The following is a 20,607-nucleotide window of genomic DNA, read 5'->3' on the forward strand; positions in this document are numbered from 1 at the left end:
TTTATTTTAAAACTATTTTAACCTTTATATATTTTTTTCTAAAAAACCTAATGCTCTCAAACCCCCCCTTTATCTCTTCCTCCTTTCTTCAGCTAGGGTTTCAACACCTATCATCGTCGGCGGTTCAATGCGCCGAACGAAGAGGGGAGCGACCACGAGGTAGATCCGGTAAGACTCTCTTCTTCCTTGATTCTTTTTTGTTTTAAAGTAAGTTAATGAAATAAAAAATAAAACAAAGCAAAGATAAATAGAAAGATTGAGATAACAGAGGGAAAAAAATTGAAGTTCACCTTCTAAGCTTTTCTTTTTTCTTTTGTTTTTGATACCCCTTTTTGTATTTCCCCCAAAGAACCCCTCACATATTTTCGGTTGAGGCTTCTTATAGCCGAATACCAAGAAAATTTCTATTGTTTGTTGCGTTTTTGCTCTGTTCTCTATAGTTGTGTCTCGTTTTGCAGGCGGTGTCAGACGCATGGAGGAGAAGGGCATGCGCGGGGTGTGGTGGTGGTAGTGCGCAAGGTGGCCCATGGTTGGCCTAGCGTGCGGCGGCTGGAGGCTTGGGGAGCTGCTAGGGTTTTCTCTTTTTTTTTTTTGGAAAATGTTTAGTGGGCTAGGTTGATTTGGGCCTGTTGGGCTAGTATTTTAGTTTTGTACTTTGGACTTTATTTATTTGGTTTATTGGGTTTTGTTATTTTATTTGTCTGGGCCAAAAATTGGCCATTACATAATATATCTTGGCAGCAATCCCATATTGTGGAAATCATCAAAGCAAAATGCTATTGCTTGATTATCCATTGAAACAAAATATTAAGCGCTTGCGAATGCCACTACGAAAGTCATCTGGATTTTTTTTTCTGAACTCCACTTGAACACCAGTTATTCACTATGATAATATCAGTGCTACTTATCTTAGTGTTAATCATGTTTTCCATTCTCATATGAAACACTCAGCTATTGACTACCACTTTATAAGGCAACATATTCAATCTGGGCACATGAAGATTTCTTATATCTCCATAATTGATCAACTTGCTAATGGCCTTATAAACCTCTTGTCAAAAAAGGGTTTCTATTTTTACGATCCAAGATAGGTGTAGCTAATGGTTCCATTTTCTAGTGTCACGGGCCACGGATCAAAGCTCGTGACCAATACACACAAAACGTCTCATGAAGGTCAACAGATGAAATCGGGCTCATTCGATACACTGAAACTAGCCCGATTCGTGGAATATGATCAGAAACCTATCTACTTGAATCCTGGTTGAATTGAAACACTCCAGTAAATCTTATTTTACCAGGATAATTCTTGTAAATCCTAAAGAGCAAACATGTACAAAATTTAAATCCCTTAGGACTTTTTACTTTTATTTTTATTGTAGATGAGAACTAATATTAGTTGTTAATGTAAATCGATCTGTACCGTTGGATTTGGGGAGCTTAATTGTAAATAGAGGTCTTCCCCATTCATTTGTAATAACTTCATTCATAGATGAATATATTTGAGAATATTTACTCAAAACTTAGTGTGCAATATTTTCCTTTGACTTTTCTGTTCTTTGTTACTCTTTCGGTTTGAGTTGCTTCCGTCATAATTCCGTGCTTTAGAGAAATTTTACGAGAACCCTCAATTTGCGAGAGTTAGGTTGATTTAAGCGTATTTAAAACGAAAGAATCACTTAAGACCATACGAATTGAAAGATCTAACCCCGTGGCACTAAAAAGCCTACAAAGTTGAAACCAACAAATAATTCAAAATATAATAAAAATCTTTGTAAATGGCAGGGGCTTTAGCCATTGGTTTGGAATATTTCCCTTTTTAGGCCCTTAAATTTTAGTAAATTTTAATTAAGAAACGGTAAAATTTTTCAGTATAATTCTGGCCTCTCCACCATAAAATTTAATTTATCTTTGTAGATATAAATTTAAATTATTGTTTTTAAATTTAATTTTTAATCTAACACTTGTATATATAAAAGGAGATCTACAATTGTATCAAACAAATCAAGACTTCTAATTTAAACAAGTTTTGTTTGTTAATATTCCCAATTGCACCCTGATCTGGTTCTAAAATGGATGCTGTATGCTTTTGCAGCTTTGAACAAGCTTTCCCATGTTTTCATAAGTATGGCTGATGAAATAACTTTTTATTTAACTGATTGATATAAAGTGATTTGCATTTTCGAGAAAGAAAGGAAGCAAAAGTTTAGTTGAAACTGAGGTACACAATTCCATATATGAAAATGGGAAAACTAAACTGACCCTCCCTTTTTCTACGCAAAGTTAAAGCTGTTCCATACTCCACAGTCCCCATGCCCCCTACTCTCTGCATATATAAATTATAAATTGATCAAATTGTTGTTCAGTCCTTGTATTATATTTAATTTTAAGATCTAGTACATTTACTTTTCTTTTGAAACTATCTAGTCCATTTACTTTAATTTTATGTACTTTCATCATTTCACTATTATTAATATTATATCTTAGTTCAAATCACTAATTAATTTCATTAAAAAATCCAAATCATGACACCATATAAAATTTTGAGTTTCAGATAGAATTCAAATCATGAGATAGAGACGAATTTTTTTAGAACATGACAAATATAGAAACTTCAAATTTTAGGGTTTTTTTTTTAAAAAAATAATGTATTAGTCTACTAAAACATTTTTTTTTGTGAATTATAAGAACAAGGTAAAATCAAATAACAAACACAGTTAAAATAACTTGAACTCAGGCTACACTTGAGATAATAAATACCATAACCATCATGTGATCATATTATACAAATTAAAGTAAAATTTGAAGTAGGCAATTTGAATAGAATACATGAATGAAAACCACAAATTACCCTACAAGTATCCATAGACGAAATTGCCTTTCTTTTCCTCAACTATCGGCTCAAATGATAGCGGTGGGCCTCTCATAGCTCTGAATGATGCTCTTTGAAAGTCGTCACAAGGCTCATCTATTCCCATATTATTGGTTCTCCTTTCACATTGTTTCATATTCATCTAACAAAATAAATAAATAAAAATAAAATGTTTAAGAAAAATTTATGTCCAAAAACTATATGTATAAAAAATTTTATGTGAGAAACAATTAAGGTTTTATTTAAAATGGTAAATGTTTAAGTTTAATCATTTGTGACTTCTTTTTAGATTTACTTTGAATATAAATTATTTTTAAAAATTTATATAACAGTATTAAAAAATAAAAACAGCCTCATAATAATATTTTACATTTTAAAAAATGGTTTTTAAATCTTTTCTTAGTTGAACTAATGTTAAATTAACACATGATATCATCTCAATTTAATAGCTTAAAAGCTACATAAATAAAAATAGTGATTAGGTTGATACGATAATAACGATAGTAAAACTTGATTTTATCATCTTTTTAAGTTGTTTAAGGCAAATAGATTTAAATATTTACGTTTTTATGTGTTAATATTCAATATATGATAGTGTATAAAAATAATCATAACAAGACATGTGAATTTTAATTTTAGAATTTTCTCTTTAACATTAAATAAAAATATTCATATTTTATTAGTTTCTATGAATCATAAAGTAGATATAGATGATACTTTGCTTTTATTAAAATATAAAATTATACATGTCTTTTTTTTTTGATAATGAGAATCAAGGAAGGGAAGAAAATGGTTGGTGACGTGGCAATTTACCCTAGAGTGGCGGAGAGTCATTGTGTTTCAATGGTATAAACAATGGTGAGAGTGTCTAAAAGGGTGGAAGAGGAGAGATGCTTAAGGGTTAAGGAATTGCTTTTGTCCTTTGTCTATTCTCTTTTGGTCCTATTAGGGGAGTGAAAATGCTTATATACATGGGATAGAGGATACATCAAGTGTCAAGACCTCATTGGTGGTAAAGTCACATATTGTTCCTTTGCAAAGGCGACAATATGATCTTATAGATCAGTAATGTAACGTCTTAGGGATGACCTAGTAATCAACGGGTGTAAGATCCTATGCACTTCTGACAAAGGTAGTCTATGTTGGAGGTTTATTTGGTACGAGGTCCACTAGGGATAGCTTGATGTTAGAGGTCCACCTGGTATGAGGCTAACTGAAGTGTGCCACATGTAACTATTTGTGAAGATGGTATAATAATTGCCCCCAGACTTGACCAGGGGGGTTATAAAGTAAGCTCTATCGAGTCAATTAGACGTGATAGAGAGATTTGTTGAAGTTGGAGAAATTTTGAGAATTTAAAAATTTTAGACTATGGTAGCATTTAAACTTGAACTAGAAATATGTGAAGGCACGTGCTAAATGGCGATGCGCCTTATGGGTAACTGAGATAACTCATGCTTAATGACATTAGAATCCCTTTTTCGTCTTCTCCTCTACCTTCTTTTGCTTATTACGATGCTCCCACTTTCACTTAGTGTAATAAGCATAGCTGACTAAAAAATCTTTAGGTTCTTTCCTAAAGCCCACAAGAATTTTCCCAACTGCATCACTAAGACCATGAGTCCATGCCTTATTACATGGTAACATCCTTTCCAATCTATCACTAGCAATAGCATTTATATCGATTTTGTCCCATCCGTTTCGACTCCTTTCCACCAGACAATATTTCTTAACGTTCTGCAGACTATGAGCATCTTCAACCTTTGCACAGTCGGCGATACTAACTTCAATCACTAGAAGGTTTTAGTAGGAAATGGGAAAAAGAACTTCACCTTTGCATAATTGGAAAACCTTAATATTTTTTTCCCTTAAGAGGTCTATGTTGTTTCATTGTAGTCTTACATTGACATTTTCCTTTTTCGAGCCATCAACATCGCAAAACCCTTTTAGTGAACTCTATTGGAAGGAGATACAATATGTAACACCCTATACCCAACTCGATTGCCAAGTCTGAGTTACGGGATATTATATTCGTTGCCGAAGCAACTGTGATAAAATACAATTGAATTTAACAATTAATACATACTATTTAGTTCAAAACATCATTGCAACATAATTTACAATCGCATAAGAGCATTATACGAGTTTATAAAAGCTCTTTAGACAACTTAAGGTCGAATAAAGACCAAATTTTATGGGAAGTATGATTCTGTTAAGGGTATGAGTGAAATTTATCCATTTTGTTAATTGAGTGATGCATGACAAAGTATGATTGGTGATAAAGGGCTTCAGGCGGAGTGTTGCGAAAACATGTGACGTGATAATAGACCCTGCGGTGGAGTTTTGGTGATGTCTACCGGGACAGTAAACACGAAAGGCAATATGGTGAGGCTGTAGTCTATCGGGACGTTAAACATGATGTCCGCAAGGATAGTAAACATGAAAAAAAGGGCAGTATGACATATATATGAAAAGACCATGGCTATGGTGCATTCTAGAAATGGAAGATGAACCACATTTGTTTATTAGGGTTTCTGTATCCTAAGGCGATAATGGGAAAACCTCAAGCAATGCTAAGTCTAGGCAAATTTATATCACCGAACATGAAGGTTTTATGTGGTGGCTTTGTGGAAAATTCTCTAAAAAGCTTTTATGGCAAATTCTCTAAAAAGCCTTTGTGGTGAATTATTCGTAATGACTTAGTGGCGAAGTTATTTGGGAAGCTCTTGTAGATTTTCTGAAATATTTCTTGACAGTGTAGTCGATGGATGAACCCGTCATAGTAACCCACCAGGACAGAGAACTTGGCATATCCATAATTATAAGTGGTGTAAGTGTCCGCAAAACTTGAAAGTTCTCACATTATGTATCGAAGTCATCTGAGATTCTTTGATGATCTAAAACATGGTATTTATCGGAATGAGTTCGTTGTTAGGACCGACTTAAAGATACGATGTGACTGAAATTCTGTCAACTGCAAGGTTCAGGTTAAGAATCCGCCAAGAGTAGCATCTATAAGTATATCATTCCAAGAAATGTAACCAAATTCTATCTTCAAAAGGGATTGTGATATAGGATTTGCATTATGGTGTGAAGCTTGTGAACCGCTCATGGGGCGGAATGTGTATAAGGTGGTTAAGTATAGAGATAGATATATATTTATCCTCCAGGAATAAAAAAAATCCTCCAGTCTGAAAAGAAGTTTAGAAATTCTTAAGTCAATGAATTCAACAACATTGTTTAAAGGAAACAATAGTTGAGATTCACTAAATTCTGTTGAACTTACATGCTTTTATTTGTCATGTAGGATTTTGGAAATTGAACCAGTGTTCTATGAGGGACTAAGCCAGGAATGTGCTAGGATTGAAGTTTGAATAACGATATTATGCATACAGAGGGGTATTTTTAGGTATAAGGCAAACAATACTCTACGTCATGATTAAGTGGGTTTTAACAGGGTTTTAAGTTGTAAAATATTAAACTACTTTCGAGAATCTGTTGTATTTAGTAAACGCCTTCTTTAAAATCTTTTGACTTAGAAAGAATATAAAAAAAATTAAGAAGTATGTTCAATATGGTTTATTTTCCATTGTAAAATTTTTGTTAAGTATTTTTGTATGGTGACATCCTATATCTGGGTCTAGTAAATCGGGTTGGGTTTAGGGTGTTACAATAATAGAGAACAATATACTAGATTAGCCCATAATGAGAATGCTTCTTAGATTATTATCTAATAGTCATGATATTTCTCATAATGATAATTGTATGTATGATCCTTAGACTTAGTATTATCATTGTTTCGAATCGTAAGTCGTATATGCTTTGACACAATTGAAAAAAAAATAGAGAAACCACAAACTTTTTCCTATAGAAACGTTTTAGAGTGATTTGAAAAAATTTTCTGAATTTAACATTATTTTAAAAGTACGACAATGATTAAATTGATCTTTTTTATTCTTATGTTACTCTAAAACACTAAGCCAACAAATATCCAAAGTTCAACCCATTTAAAATTTTAACTGGTCATTTTACCCCAAAAGCCCGTTTTCTAAATTTAATTACGAAAATGGGCCATTTTTTGGGTTATTTACAGAATTAGGCCATTTCCATGAAAATGCGTCTACTTCAGCGCGTTTTCAGAGTACGTGTTAGCAAAACACTACCCAGGGGAGCGTTTTGTCCACATCAGCAGAAAATGCTTCCTTGAGGGAGCGCTATACCCACATCAGAGGTCTATTTTGTTTCGCGTGTGGTTTTGCATTGACATTGTCCTTTTTCGAGCCATCAACAACACAAAACCCTTTTAGTGAACTCGACTGGAAAGAGATACAATATGTAACACCCTATACCCAACTCGATCGCCAAGTCCGAGTTACGGGATATCACATTCATTGTCGAAGCAACTATGATCAAATACAATTGAATTTAACAATTAATACATACTATTTAGTTCAAAACATCATTGCAACATATACGAGCATTATACGAGCTTACAAAAGCTATTTAGACAACTCAAGGTCGAATAGGGACCAAATTATATAGGAAGTATAATTCTGTTAAGGCTATGAGTGAAATTTATCCATTATGTTAATTGAGTGATGCATGAAAAAGTATGATTGGTGATAAAGGGGTTCGGGCGGAGTGTCAGGAAAATATGTGACTTGATAATAGACCTCGCGGTGGAATTTTCATGATGTCTGCCGGGACAGTAAACACCAAGGGCAATATAGTGAGGCTGTAGTCTATTGGGACGATCAACACAATGTCTGCAAGGATAATAAACATGAAAAAAGGCCAGAATGACATATATGTGGAAAGACCATGGCCATGGTGCATTCTGGAAATGGTAGATGAACCACATTTGTTTATTAGGGTTTCTGCGTCCTAAAGCGATGATGGGCAAACCTCAAGCAACATTGAGTCTAGGAAAATCCATATCGTCGAACATGAAGGTTTTATGTGGTGCCTTTGTGACAAATTCTCTAAAAAGCTTTTGTGGCAAATTCTCTAAAAAGCCTTTGTGATAAACTTTCTAAAAAGCCTTTGTGGTGAATTATTCGTAATGACTTAGTGGCGAAGTTATTTGGGAAGCTTTTGTGGCCTTTTCTGAAATATTTCTTGACAGTGTAGTCGATGGGTGAACCCATCATAGTAACCCACTAGGACAGAGAACTTGGCATATCCGTAATTATAAGTGGTGTAAGTGTCCGTAAAACTTGGAAGTTCTTACATTATGTATCGAAGTCATTTGAGATTCTTTGATGATCTAAAACATGGTATTCATCGGAATAAGTTCGTTGTTGGGATTGACTTAAAGATACAATGTGACTGAAATTCTGTCAATTGCAAGGTTCAGGTTAAAAATTCACCAAGAGTAGCATCTATAACTATATCATTCTAAGAAATGTAACCAAATTCTATCTTCAAAAGGGATTGTGATATAGGATCTGCATTATGGTGTGAAGCTTGTGAACCGCTTAAGGGGCGGAATGTGTATAATGTGGTTAAGTATAGAGATGGACATATAGTTATCCGCTAGGAATAAAAAAAATCCTCCAAAGTTTGAAAAGAAGTCTAGAAATTCTTAAGTCAAGGAATTCAACAACATCGTTTAAAGGCAACAATGGTTGAGGTTCACTAAATTCTGTTGAACTTACATGCTTTTATGTGTGATATAGGATTTTGGAAATTGAACCAGTGCTCCAGGAGGGACCAAGCCAGGAATGCGCTAGGATTGCAGTTTGAATAACGATATTATGCATACAGAGGGGCATTTTTAGGTATAAGGCAAACAATACTCTACGCCATGATTAACTGGGTTTTAACAGGGTTTTAAGTTATAAAATATTAAAACTACTTTCGAGAATATGTTGTATTTAGTAAACGCCTCCTTTAAAATCTTTTGACTTAGAAAGAATATAAAAAAATTAAGAAGTATGTTCAATATGGTTTATTTTCCGTTGTAAAATTTTTGTTAAGTATTTTTGTATGGTGACATCCTATATCTGGGTCCAGTAAATCGGGTTGGGTTTAGGGTGTTACAATAATAGAGAACAATATGCTAGATTGTCCCATAATGAGAATGCTTCTTAGATTATTATCTAATAGTCATGACATTTCTCATAATGATAATTGTATGTATTATCCTTAGACTTAGTATTATCATTGTTTCGACATCGTGAGTAGTATGCTTTGACACAATTGAAAAAAAAAATAGAGAAACCACATATCTTTTCCTATAGAGACGTTTTAGAGTGATTTGAAAAAAAATTCTAAATTTAACATTATTTTAAAAGCACGACAATGATTAAATTGATCTTTTTTACTCTTATGTTACTCTAAAACACTAAGTCAACAAATATCCAAAGTTCAACCCATTTACAATTTTAACTATTTGTTTTAAGGTTATTTGATACATAGACTATGAAAATTTTTTAAAATCCATAAGAAGGTTGAAAACATGACAAGTGTCACGTTTAGTTATATATTTAATTTTTTTATATTTTTACTACACCCTAAAAGACACTTGTCACACCTTAAATTAGCTTGTGAATTCTCAATGCATGAAATAAATTTTCTTGTTTTAAAATTATATTTACTAACAATAAACTGAGTAAAAAGACTAATATATCTTTAAACTTATAATACAATAATTTATCAAACAAATTTTCTTTTCAAAAAATTACAATTACAATCAAATTTATAATTATAAATAATACATTTAAATAACTATAATCAAAATAAAATATTACAAAGTATGATCACTTGATAACTAAACCTATGTTAAAATAAATCCGATCGATCGAGACCCACACATAGTAAGACTTAAACCAAATTAATAAATCTAGGTATACAAAAGTAAAACTCAAATTTCATATTCCATTTTGATATTTTAATGTTTCAAAATACCTCAACTTTGTCATTAATTTACAACTCAATTATCATTATTTGTTAAAAGAATTTAACCACTTTAATGTCATTATTTAATTTAGATATTTTTTGATAAATTTTAAAAATTAAATGTTAATAAAAAATTAATATAGAATTTTTAGTACAAAATTTATAAGTGTTGATTTAATAGTATAAAACTCTTTGTTTTGTTAGTAAAAAAGTAAGTGTTGAATAAAATTATATCGTTAGATAATAATAAATTTTAATTTTTGAGAAATACTTTTTTAAATTTTATTAATATAATATTTTATATTATTTTAAATAATTTTGCATAAAAATTAAATATAATAATTTAAAATTTTTAATTTTCTCTAATATATTTAAAAAAAATAAAAATTAGCTTAATATTTTAAACATTAATACTACGTTTGGTAGGAGTATTATTTACTCATCATGTTTTAGTATATGAGTTAGCAATAAAATAATTTCAATCGGTAATTTTGATCACTCATATGTCTCGTTTTGAGAAAAGAAAATGATTTTTTTTTTGTTTATTTTGAAGAGATTTTTTTTTTCAAGAGTTTTTACTTATCTTTCAAGTGTTATTTTTTAGTAGACCACTAGAACTACTGCTCTTAGAACTAGAAATAAATAGGCTTACCCCTTCAAAAGAATCGAATCCGGTTGGGGAAGAAAAAAAATCTTTTTTTTATTGAGCGTATTCGCTCATCTTGTTTTGATGACTTTATGAGAATCAGAATTTTTTATCATATTAATTTCTACACTACCTTCCCCGAGTTCATTCTCGAGGGAACCCCATTTCATTTAAAGCATTTCGTTGGATTCCTTCTGATCTCTTTATTTTCTAATCTCGACAACATTAAGCGAAAACTATGAAATCACATAACTCTACTTAGGATATCACCATCTGATTATAAAATTTCTTGAACCGAAATTGAGAGATCCTCAAAAAGCTTTAACCCAAACTGATTATCATAAGTACATTTCCCCATTCAATCAGTCATATTATATTATCATAAGTACATTTCCCCATTCAATCAGTCATATTATAATTAATATAAATAATTTTAATTTTATTTGTACTAACTATATATTGTATATGTGATAAATATTTTCTTCCTTATGTTTATTTTATGTCTATATACCTACTTATCTTATTCATTTTTTTAAATTTCAAATTAAATAAAAGTTTATTACGATTATTAAACACATTAAATTTTTTCCAATATAATTTATTAGACATTACAGAACCAACAAATTACACAAACTTGAAACCGGGGTCCCTCAATATTACCGTAAAAGAAAATTTTCTTAAAAGTTTATAAATACGTCCTTCCCAAGAGAAAGACCCCACGAATTCACAAAAGCTAATCCTTATAGCTTGCTATAATCCATTTTGTCTCAATCTGCAATCCGTTTCAGGATATTCTTTTAGCACAAGACAAAGTTTACCATCATCATCCTAACCTGTTTGTTTATGATAAGAAGCAAGTGTCAATTTTACTATTAATCCTTCTATTATGTATAAATTATAGATTTAATCTGTCAGATTTTAAAATTTTAATTTTGTCCAAAGGTAGTTATTAAATTGTTTAAAAAATAAATTATATATATATATTTAAAATTTTGTGCATCTAATACGTTACCATATGTAATGTCATGTAAACTTGTAATTTACACATAATAATCATAAAAAAGTCACATCACTTTGGTTACTAAATTTAATGATTATCTTTTTGAGTAAGGACTACAGTTGTAAAATTTTAAAAATATATAATAAATACACAATTTACCCATACAAAGAGATTTATAGCAAAATTTAATTGTTATTGTTTGGGCCGACTTAAATTTCAAATTTCAAAAAATATAAAAAATAAAATTGATTAGTTAAAATATTTTATAAATCGCTGTACTCTTTCTAAATTTAGAATTTAATCTTTTTACTTTTCAAATTTCAAAAATCAAGTCCAACTATTAATGCTAGTACAATTATTTTGTTAAATTCAAGTTCTATACAATATCATTTTTTTAGTTATATTGCTATTAAATGAGTATTTTTTATTTAAAAAATAACAGTATTAATAATTGAACTTAAATTTTAAAATCCGAACAAATAAAGAAATTAAATTCTTAAAATAAAAATAAAGCAAATTTATGAAATTAGAGCTGAAAACTAAAGATGTGTATGTTTGGGTCCCACATTCCCATGCCCATCTAACGGAAAATATATATAATGGGAAAAGGCTCCCTTATCTTATGGTATCAAATGATTTTATTGTCAGTAGTTTTAAAGCCAAAGCTCGAAAGCTAAATCCTATTCCCACTGCTTTCGTCTTCTTTCTTTTTCTTCTATATATAGCCATTGCTTTATAATCTTTCTCAATCTCTTTATACACATAGCATGCAAGTTATGGCTTTTTCTCCTACAGGGTTGTTGAGTTTGGTTGTGTTCATGGTCTTGGTGGTGGAGCCTCATCCAGCCTATAGCTCGAGCCGTGGTGGTTGGTTTGGCCGAAACCAAGGTGCAGCCACTCCACTAGTCAATGGGATATGCGCCGCCTCGGTCACTATCCATGGTTACAAATGTGAGGAACACCAAGTAAGAGCCTACGTTTTGTTTTGGTAGTAATTTAATAGTAACATGGATTTTGTTTCATTAATTAATTTTTATTTTCAGGTGAAAACCCAAGATGGATATATCTTGAACATGCAAAGAATCCCAGAGGGACGTATAGGTGGGAATAGTAGTGGAAACAAGAAGCAGCCGGTGTTAATACAACATGGTGTACTTGTGGTGAGCCCCTTTTCTTTTTTTTTTTTACCATATTGGTTGAATATTTTACGTGGTTTACTTTTGCAAAAGAAATTGCCAAGACATTATCTAATCACCATAAAAAAATGTCTACCTTAGTTTGGGTGCACTATGTGTGGGAATAAAGTGACATTTGTTTCAATCTGGCAATCTTTTTTTACTCATTAAAGCTTTTAGTTTTTGCATTCTAATCATCAAACCCTAATTCGACCCCAAACAATAGAAGCATAGTCAATTTACGGTTTTAGTCCCTATAATATACTTAATTTAATAGATTGGGTCCTATAATTTGATTATGCTATTATCATTAATATTCTTAACCTAAATTACTAATCTTATTAAAAAAATTATGTCTGCTAATCTAGAATTAAAAAAAAAAACTAAAACCCAAAATTCTTTATGGCATTTAAAATTATGATAATAAAAATAAATTTTTTAACATAATTTATCATTTAAAAAAATCATCTTAATCTCATGATTTCAATTCTTTTTAAAAAATAAATCTTTACATTAGCCAACTAATTAAAACCTTAACCACATTACTGATTTGGATTAAGATATTAACAACAATAATAATAAACCCCCAAATTTAAAATGCTTTGGCCCTCTAATGTTAAAAAAAAAAAGAAATCATTTTAGCCATTCATTTAATATTTTGTATCTTTTAGCCTTGAACTTTGTGTTGTTTGTAGAATCACCTTAAAATTGATGAAAAAAATTAACGCCTAGTTAACTTTACTGATGTGGTAATCCATTGGTATATCACGTTAGCAATTAATTATATTTAAAAAATATTAAAAATTATTTTTGATAAATTTTATATTTTTTAATAAATTTTTAAGAGTTAATTTTTCTATCCATTTTGGAGTAATTTGACAGACAATACAAGTTTAAAGGTTAAAAAAACTAAAAAAATTAAATGATGAATTAAAAATAAATTTTTTTATAAAGTTGAAATATTCATGGTAATTTAAAAAACTATAATTAAATCAGCTAAAATATAAACCGATTGCCGAATGTAACAGTGGGATGTAGGTTTCAAAGGCATAATGATCTAGGGTTTTGTCGTGGGCTAAGAAAAATCTCTGTTGGGTACACAAAATAATGCACCGATTGAGGCTCAATTCTAATGGACCCATTTTATATCCTTGTCTGAAACTCATTTTACGTGGCTAATTATCATAGCACTTTAGGGTCTGCAATTTTTGGTCTGTTTATGCATTACAGATAACATCAAATTTTCCTACCTTCTTAATTTATGATGCTATTACAATGATAATAATTCAATTTCTTTTTTGAAATTGCGTTTGCTTTTGTTTGGATTTTAGGATGGAATGACGTGGCTCCTGAATTCACCTCAGCAAAATCTACCAATGATTTTGGCTGAAAATGGCTTTGATGTTTGGCTAGCCAACACTAGAGGTACTAGATTTTGCAGACACCATGTTTCCCTTCAACCTTCCCAATCGGTACGTTCTTATTTTTATTTTTCTAATATATCATTCATATTTAAATATAAATATGAACAACAAATAGTTAGGTGTAATGATAAAGTACATTATACCTTCAATGAAACGATCCAAGACATTATTGAGAGGACCAGCCACAAACCTGATCATGAACTGTAAATATCTAAGCTAGTGTAACTCGATAAAATGGCAGGAATTCTGGGACTGGTCATGGGACGAGTTGGTGAGTTATGATCTACCTGCAGTTTTTGACTTTGTGTTCAACCACACAGCCCAGAAGATTCATTACATTGGCCATTCCCTGGTAACTCATCATTTCAATCAAGAATTTACACTTTGGGTGTTCCAATTCATCACTTCATTTTGATTAATTGGTCCAACAACATTATGAAGGAAAAAACATTATTGATGTATTGTTATTTGCATTTGAATAGGGAACTCTTATAGGTTTGGCGTCATTCTCAGAGGGACATCAAGAAGATCAGCTGAAATCTGCAGCATTTTTAAGTCCAGTTGCATACTTGACCCATATGAAGACTGCACTTGGGGCCGTTGCTGCCAGAGCCTTTGTTGGTGAGGTCTGTCACCAACCCTTTATTTTCATCTCCTTCAATTAATAAAATTAAATTCAACTTAATCATGTTAATAGCTTAAAATGGGTTTCAATGGTTTTTTTTTTTTGCCAACAGATCACTACATTGTTTGGAGTAGCTGAATTCAATCCAAAAGGGTGAGGATCATTTCTATAGGTTGAAAATCAAATTCATCCCTATGCTATTAAAAGTGATCAATTTAGTCCTTTTACATCTAATTTTAAAATAGAGAGGTAAAATTTTAATTATCATTTTATAGAATAACTAAATTTTAATTATCACATTAAAATTTCCCTAATGCCTCATCTAATGGTTTTTTAAAACTTCCACATTGGGAAAGATTCTTCTAATGATTTTTATTTGAGATTGACAGACAACAGGCATCAATCTTTCTCAAGGCTTTGTGCAATTATCCAGGAGTTGACTGCTATGATCTGGTGACTGCAATTACAGGTACTACATCCATATTCAAGTTCTTTAATCTTTCTACTTAGTAATAGGACTCAATTGGATGAATCAGATTGGTTTTAGTTTACATTGAATTAATTTAAATCAAGTTTATTATTGCTTTAATTTTTTTTTAGCTATTTCAGATTCAGATTAATTTTGATTTTGGGTCATCCCTAGTTTAGGGTTATCCAAATTTTGCTATTCAAGCTTTTTAGATTTCATAGTTATTTAATTTGCTATTTGGTGATTTTGGGTTTTGTTAGTCGGGTTTAACAAATTACATTTTGACTCTTCTATTATAGAGGCTCATATTTAGAATTTGTTTTTATGCATTAAATCAAAGAGTAAATTGGTCATTTTTGTTAAAAATTTATTCATTTATACTATTAAAAACTAATGCGATGTCATGTGTACCTCATGTTGATATACCTAAACCATTTTTAATAGTAAAAATGGATGAATTTTTTAACAAAAAAACCAAATTGCTCTTTAATTTAATATATAGGGACTAGCAGATTGTCCAATATTTTTTTAATAGAAAGGGTAAAATACAATTTGACTTCCATGATACTTTTATAAAGTTTGGATCGTTTCGAGTTACTTATTCAAATCATAGGTTCATTTTTGCTTCAAGTCATTTTCAGATTCAAACTATTAACCGGTCAGAATTCAGATTTAAAGTAATCAGTTTTGTTATTTGTGATTGTAAGGTAAAAATTGCTGTCTCAATGCTTCCACGGTTGACCTATTCCTACAAAATGAGCCTCAATCCACAGCAACCAAAAACATGGTGCATTTAGCTCAGAGTAAGTCTATGAAAGAACAAAACTCTCATTATAGCAACCCGAACCCGTATATGGAACGTATCATACATGTTAATCGTGTTTTGCAGCCGTTCGAGATGGGGTTATCGCAAAATATAACTACGGGAGACCGGATTATAACCTGATGCATTACGGAGAAGCCAGGCCACCAATTTACAACATCTCAAACATACCTAAAGACCTTCCAATATTCATTAGCTATGGAGGCCAAGATGCACTGTCAGACGTTGAAGATGTAGGGCAGTTGCTTGATAATCTAAAGTATCATGATGTCAACAAGCTGTCGATTCAGTACATCAAGGATTATGCTCATGCGGATTTCATAATGGGAGTAAATGCCAAGGATATTGTGTATAATCAAGTTGTTAGCTTCTTTAAAAACCAGCAATGAGGCCCCTCAAGTTTATGTAATGCAACTTGTAAACTATCACTCTTTTCCTCACCTAATAAATCCTTTAGTACAAAAATAGCTAGGGTTCAGAATATCATTTCTACTTGGTGTTTGGAAAAAGTGGAGTTGCTATGAATGATACTTAATAAGAGGGCATCGAAGTTTATCCTTGGGAGCATTTTTTCTGATACTTAATAAGGCTTAGAGAGAGATTAAAATGGTGCAAAATTGTGAAGAATAGTCATGATGTGGGTATTTATAGATTTTATAGCGTTTGCCTGAAGTTGCTCTACTTGTGCAGAGATATAAACATTAATTTGGATTGGAAAATTTGGCTTCTCCATATTTCCACGTTGTTAAGTCGTGCATCATCTTACTCAACGGCTTGAGCTGGTAGAAGTCTATGGAAACCTCATGTTACTTCATAAAGTAGCAAGAAGGGTGTTATGCAAGCATGCTGGGCTTATAGGGATAAAGATCCCATATGAGGCTCTTTGGGCCTGCTCCTATTATTATTATGGACAAATAATCTCTTTGTTTGCACATTTTATGTTGCTATGGCCTAGATTCTGTCTATTGAATTGGTTAGTCTGTAGCAGGCTTTTTAAAGTGGCATGTGGAAGATCAAGATTAATTGTTGCTCTAAATGGTTAGTATTACAACAACTTATCATGAGTCAAGTTTAGTAAAGTTGAGCCAAGTTCAGGCCGGGTCGATGTAAAATTTTAGTTTCGTTTTTAGATTTGATTTAAAAAATGGGCTTAAAATTTTATTCAAGTTTAATCTAGTTACAAATGCTAAACTCAAGTTTAGCCCGCTCGTATTAATTTTTAGATTTTTTTATATTTAAAAAAATTAAAAAAATTAAAATGTCAAATACTCTTAAAACGTTAAAATAAATATTTCCTAACAAATTAAAAATACATTAAAAAAAACTTTTTACTTAAATAACACACTAAAATAGTTACAACTTAGCAAGCAAATGCATCTAAAATAGTAACAAAATTAGCTATAAAAAAAGAGTTATATAATATCCTAACAATAATAACAAAATAGTAGCAATATAATAGCGAAATGGTAGCAAAATAGTGGCAAAACAACTGATTCAAGCTGGGATAGACCCGAGCAAAAAAATCCAACCCATGGTTTAATCAATTTAGAAAATGAGCCTTAATTTTGTCTAAACTCACTATTCAAACTTAAATTTTTACCCAAACCTTTCTACTTAGACGAGTAAATCGACCACGATTAGTTGAAAATAGTATAATTGTTTAGGAGGAAACATGTTCTGAGGAAGGGAAAGTAGACATTGTCATAATCTTGTAAGTTACGAGATTATGGGGAGGCAATGAGGAAGTGCAAGGTTTGGGGATTGTGCATTTGTACCACAAATGTTTGAATCATTTATGAAACCTTTTGTTTTCTCTACTACAAAACCATAATTTTCAACTCGAATTTTTCTACTATGCCATCAATCTATCTAATTTAGTGTTCTTCCTAAACAACATGCTTAGGAAATGAATGGATTCTAATATGACTCTAATTTAAGCATCACAAATTTATTTGTTAGAATAAATAACCATGAACAAATTACTATATTAAAAATAATAATACCAAAATAATATGATAAAATTATGCCATAAAGAAAGTAAAGAAATACTCAACTTCAAATACACTAAAATTATGCAAATAATATAGTAGATATATCACTTATTATCATGTACATATACCAAAACTAAATGTGGTGAATTATTTGGACACCAAAATAATATATTATCGGATATATTTTTCTAACATAAAATATTAGAAAAGACCCAGCACGCGAGGTTGACAGAAATTTGAAAGACACTTCTACATAAACAAATTTTTCATTAAAGGAATAATGAAAAAGTCAAGGGAATGTTGAAAAGAGGTTGAAAATAATAAAGGAAGAATCAAAAACGACCCTAAACCTAACAAGGGGCACCACATTGGCAAAAAGCATGCCCTATCAAGTTTAGGGTCACCTTTTCTCAAATAATTTTCTAAATCTGTCATTTTCACTTTCTTTATAGATATTTTCATTTTTGTTTTTTTTTAAATTTAAAAATTATTTTTAAAAAATAAAAATATGTGAAAATTAAAAAATAATTAAAAGTAGAATTAATTATTTTCATTAAAAATATTTTGTAAACGTAAAAATGATAAAAATGAGAGTTTTTAATTTAGATGAATTGGCTCTGGCTCAAACCTATATAAACACAATTTTTTTTAATTAGTTTTTCTAACATTAAATCTAGTACCTTGGTTTGAATCCATATAAATGTAAATTTTTTTATATTTTATTTCTATTAGAGAAAAATAGTTACTAAACATAGTTTCATATTTGAAAATATTTTTTTATTTTTATATATCAAATGTGTTTTTACAAATTTTTTAAAGAAAATAAAACATGAAAATTATTTGGCCATTTTACCTAAAAAGTCCATTTTTAAACATTAATAACAGAATTGGGCCGTTTATTGGGTTATTTATCGGATTAGGCTGTTTTTCCAGAAAACGCTCTGACGTCAGCGCGCTTTAGTGTCCACATCAGCAAAACGCTCCCCCAGGGAAGCGTTTTGCCCTTGTAACGGTCAAAAATTTGACCGTTGACTTCCAACGGTCCAAAAAAAAAAACTATAAAAAGCCCCCCAAATCATTTTTTCACACAAAACTCTCACAATTTCTATAATTCTCTCAAAATTCCTTTCCCTTCATTTATTTTACACATAATTCTCTCATAATTCTCAACATTCTTTCAATATTCCCTTCAAAAATCTATCAAATTTCATTCAAATTTTCTCAAAATTCTATCAAAATTCTTTGTTTTATTTTTTTTTGAATTTAATTTTTTAAATTAAAAAAATCTGATCGTGTTAGCAATGGCCAGAGAATTAATCCGTCTCGATAATAAGCACATCTCCGTTGATCAAATGACAATGATAAGTGATAATTTTAAATTTCAATACTATTCGATATTTTTTAATTTATGAAAATTTAATTAAATTTGCAATACTATTTGATATTTTATTCATTTATGCAATTATAATTAAAATTTCAATACTACTTGATTTTTTTTATTTATGATGTTTGCATTAATTAGTTTATGCATTTTTAATTAAATTTTATTTTATAAATTTTTATAATAGTCTGTAGATCGGGTGTTGCAATGCTACATCTGTAATATGTTTGGTCCTCCATCGCCGTTGATCGAGAATTACTTGTGGGAAACGGGATTTTGGCACGTGGCCACGATAGGCCGGGGGTGCAAGTTGGACCCAAAACTAATCAGTGCGTTGATAAAGAGGTGGAGACCCGAGATGCACACTTTTCATCTTCCATGCGGAGAGTGTACTATCACTTTGGAAGACGTGCATTTGCAATTGGGATTGCCGGTGGATGGGTACACAGTCACCGGGTCTGCATCATCTACTGATTGGGGAGGCGTATGCTACGAGCTTTTGGGTGTTATACCGATAATATTAACGGAGGCCGGATCGAGATGGGCTGGTTATGAGACACATTCCCGGAGCCGAATAATGATTTGACTGAACTCGAAAGAATACGATATGCTCGGGCATACATTCTTGAGATGATTAGAGGTTATCTGATGCCGGACTTGTCACGAAACCTCGTACACCTGAGATGACTGCTGAAACTCGTAGATTTTAGAGCAGCCGGTGAATTGAGTTGTGGGCCTGCCGTGTTAGCAACATTGTACAAGGAAATGTGCAAGGCGACACGACCGAACAAAGCCAAAATAGGAGGTTGTCTATCACTACTGCAATCATAGGCATGGTTTTGCTTTCCATTTTTACGTCCTCGAGTGGACCACCCATATATATTTCCATTCATAACGAGGTAAATTTTATATTAGATTTTACAATTATTACGTAGATTTAGAATATAATTATATGCTAAAAATTTATTTAATTAGGTGGAACCATTCGGCGAGTTATGTCGGAATACCTACCTTCTCGAAGATATACGACTTATATTAGACCAACGATCAGAAGCACAAGTAAATATTAAATAAAATATATATACATAATAAAATAGTCGTTTCGTATTTAGTATTTAGTATTTAGTATTTAGTATTATGTATTATGCATATAAGTAATATTTTTATCATGTTCATATAGTTTCAATGGACACCATACAAGGATTCGGCAATTCGGGCAGTAATTCCGGATGGATTCCTTTAAAATCCAAACGTTTGGCATGTGAAGGTCCTATTGGTGAACTATGCTACCGTGGAGATGCACC

General features: G+C 31.1%; 1 protein-coding gene and 1 long non-coding RNA gene across 2 annotated transcripts; both read left to right on the plus strand.

Annotated features, from left to right (window-relative positions):
- LOC121206722 (uncharacterized) lies at positions 1 to 919 on the plus strand. Its single transcript, XR_005901888.1, has 2 exons — positions 1 to 168; positions 459 to 919. It is a non-coding gene; the product is annotated as an uncharacterized lncRNA (long non-coding RNA).
- Positions 920 to 12,039: 11,120 nt separating this feature from the next.
- On the plus strand, positions 12,040 to 16,486 carry LOC107888853 (triacylglycerol lipase 2). The gene is made up of 9 exons (XM_016813102.2): positions 12,040 to 12,380; positions 12,459 to 12,575; positions 13,922 to 14,062; positions 14,256 to 14,366; positions 14,497 to 14,640; positions 14,752 to 14,792; positions 15,029 to 15,108; positions 15,816 to 15,911; positions 15,998 to 16,486. The coding sequence occupies exons 1-9, from the start codon at positions 12,183 to 12,185 to the stop codon at positions 16,318 to 16,320; spliced, it is 1,251 nt and encodes a 416-aa protein (XP_016668591.1). The 5' UTR covers positions 12,040 to 12,182; the 3' UTR covers positions 16,321 to 16,486.
- Positions 16,487 to 20,607: the final 4,121 nt, after the last annotated feature.

The sequence above is a fragment of the Gossypium hirsutum genome, chromosome A09, assembly GCF_007990345.1.
Source record: "Gossypium hirsutum isolate 1008001.06 chromosome A09, Gossypium_hirsutum_v2.1, whole genome shotgun sequence".
Taxonomy (NCBI): domain Eukaryota; kingdom Viridiplantae; phylum Streptophyta; class Magnoliopsida; order Malvales; family Malvaceae; genus Gossypium; species Gossypium hirsutum.

Excerpts from the sequence above, each read along its gene's own strand:
- LOC107888853 (XM_016813102.2), top strand. The coding sequence starts at position 12,183 with ATGCAAGTTATGGCTTTTTCTCCTACAGGGTTGTTGAGTTTGGTTGTG. Across the intron at positions 14,063-14,255 it reads CCCTTCAACCTTCCCAATCG|GAATTCTGGGACTGGTCATG; the intron begins GTACGTTCTTAT and ends ATAAAATGGCAG. Across the intron at positions 14,793-15,028 it reads GCTGAATTCAATCCAAAAGG|ACAACAGGCATCAATCTTTC; the intron begins GTGAGGATCATT and ends TGAGATTGACAG.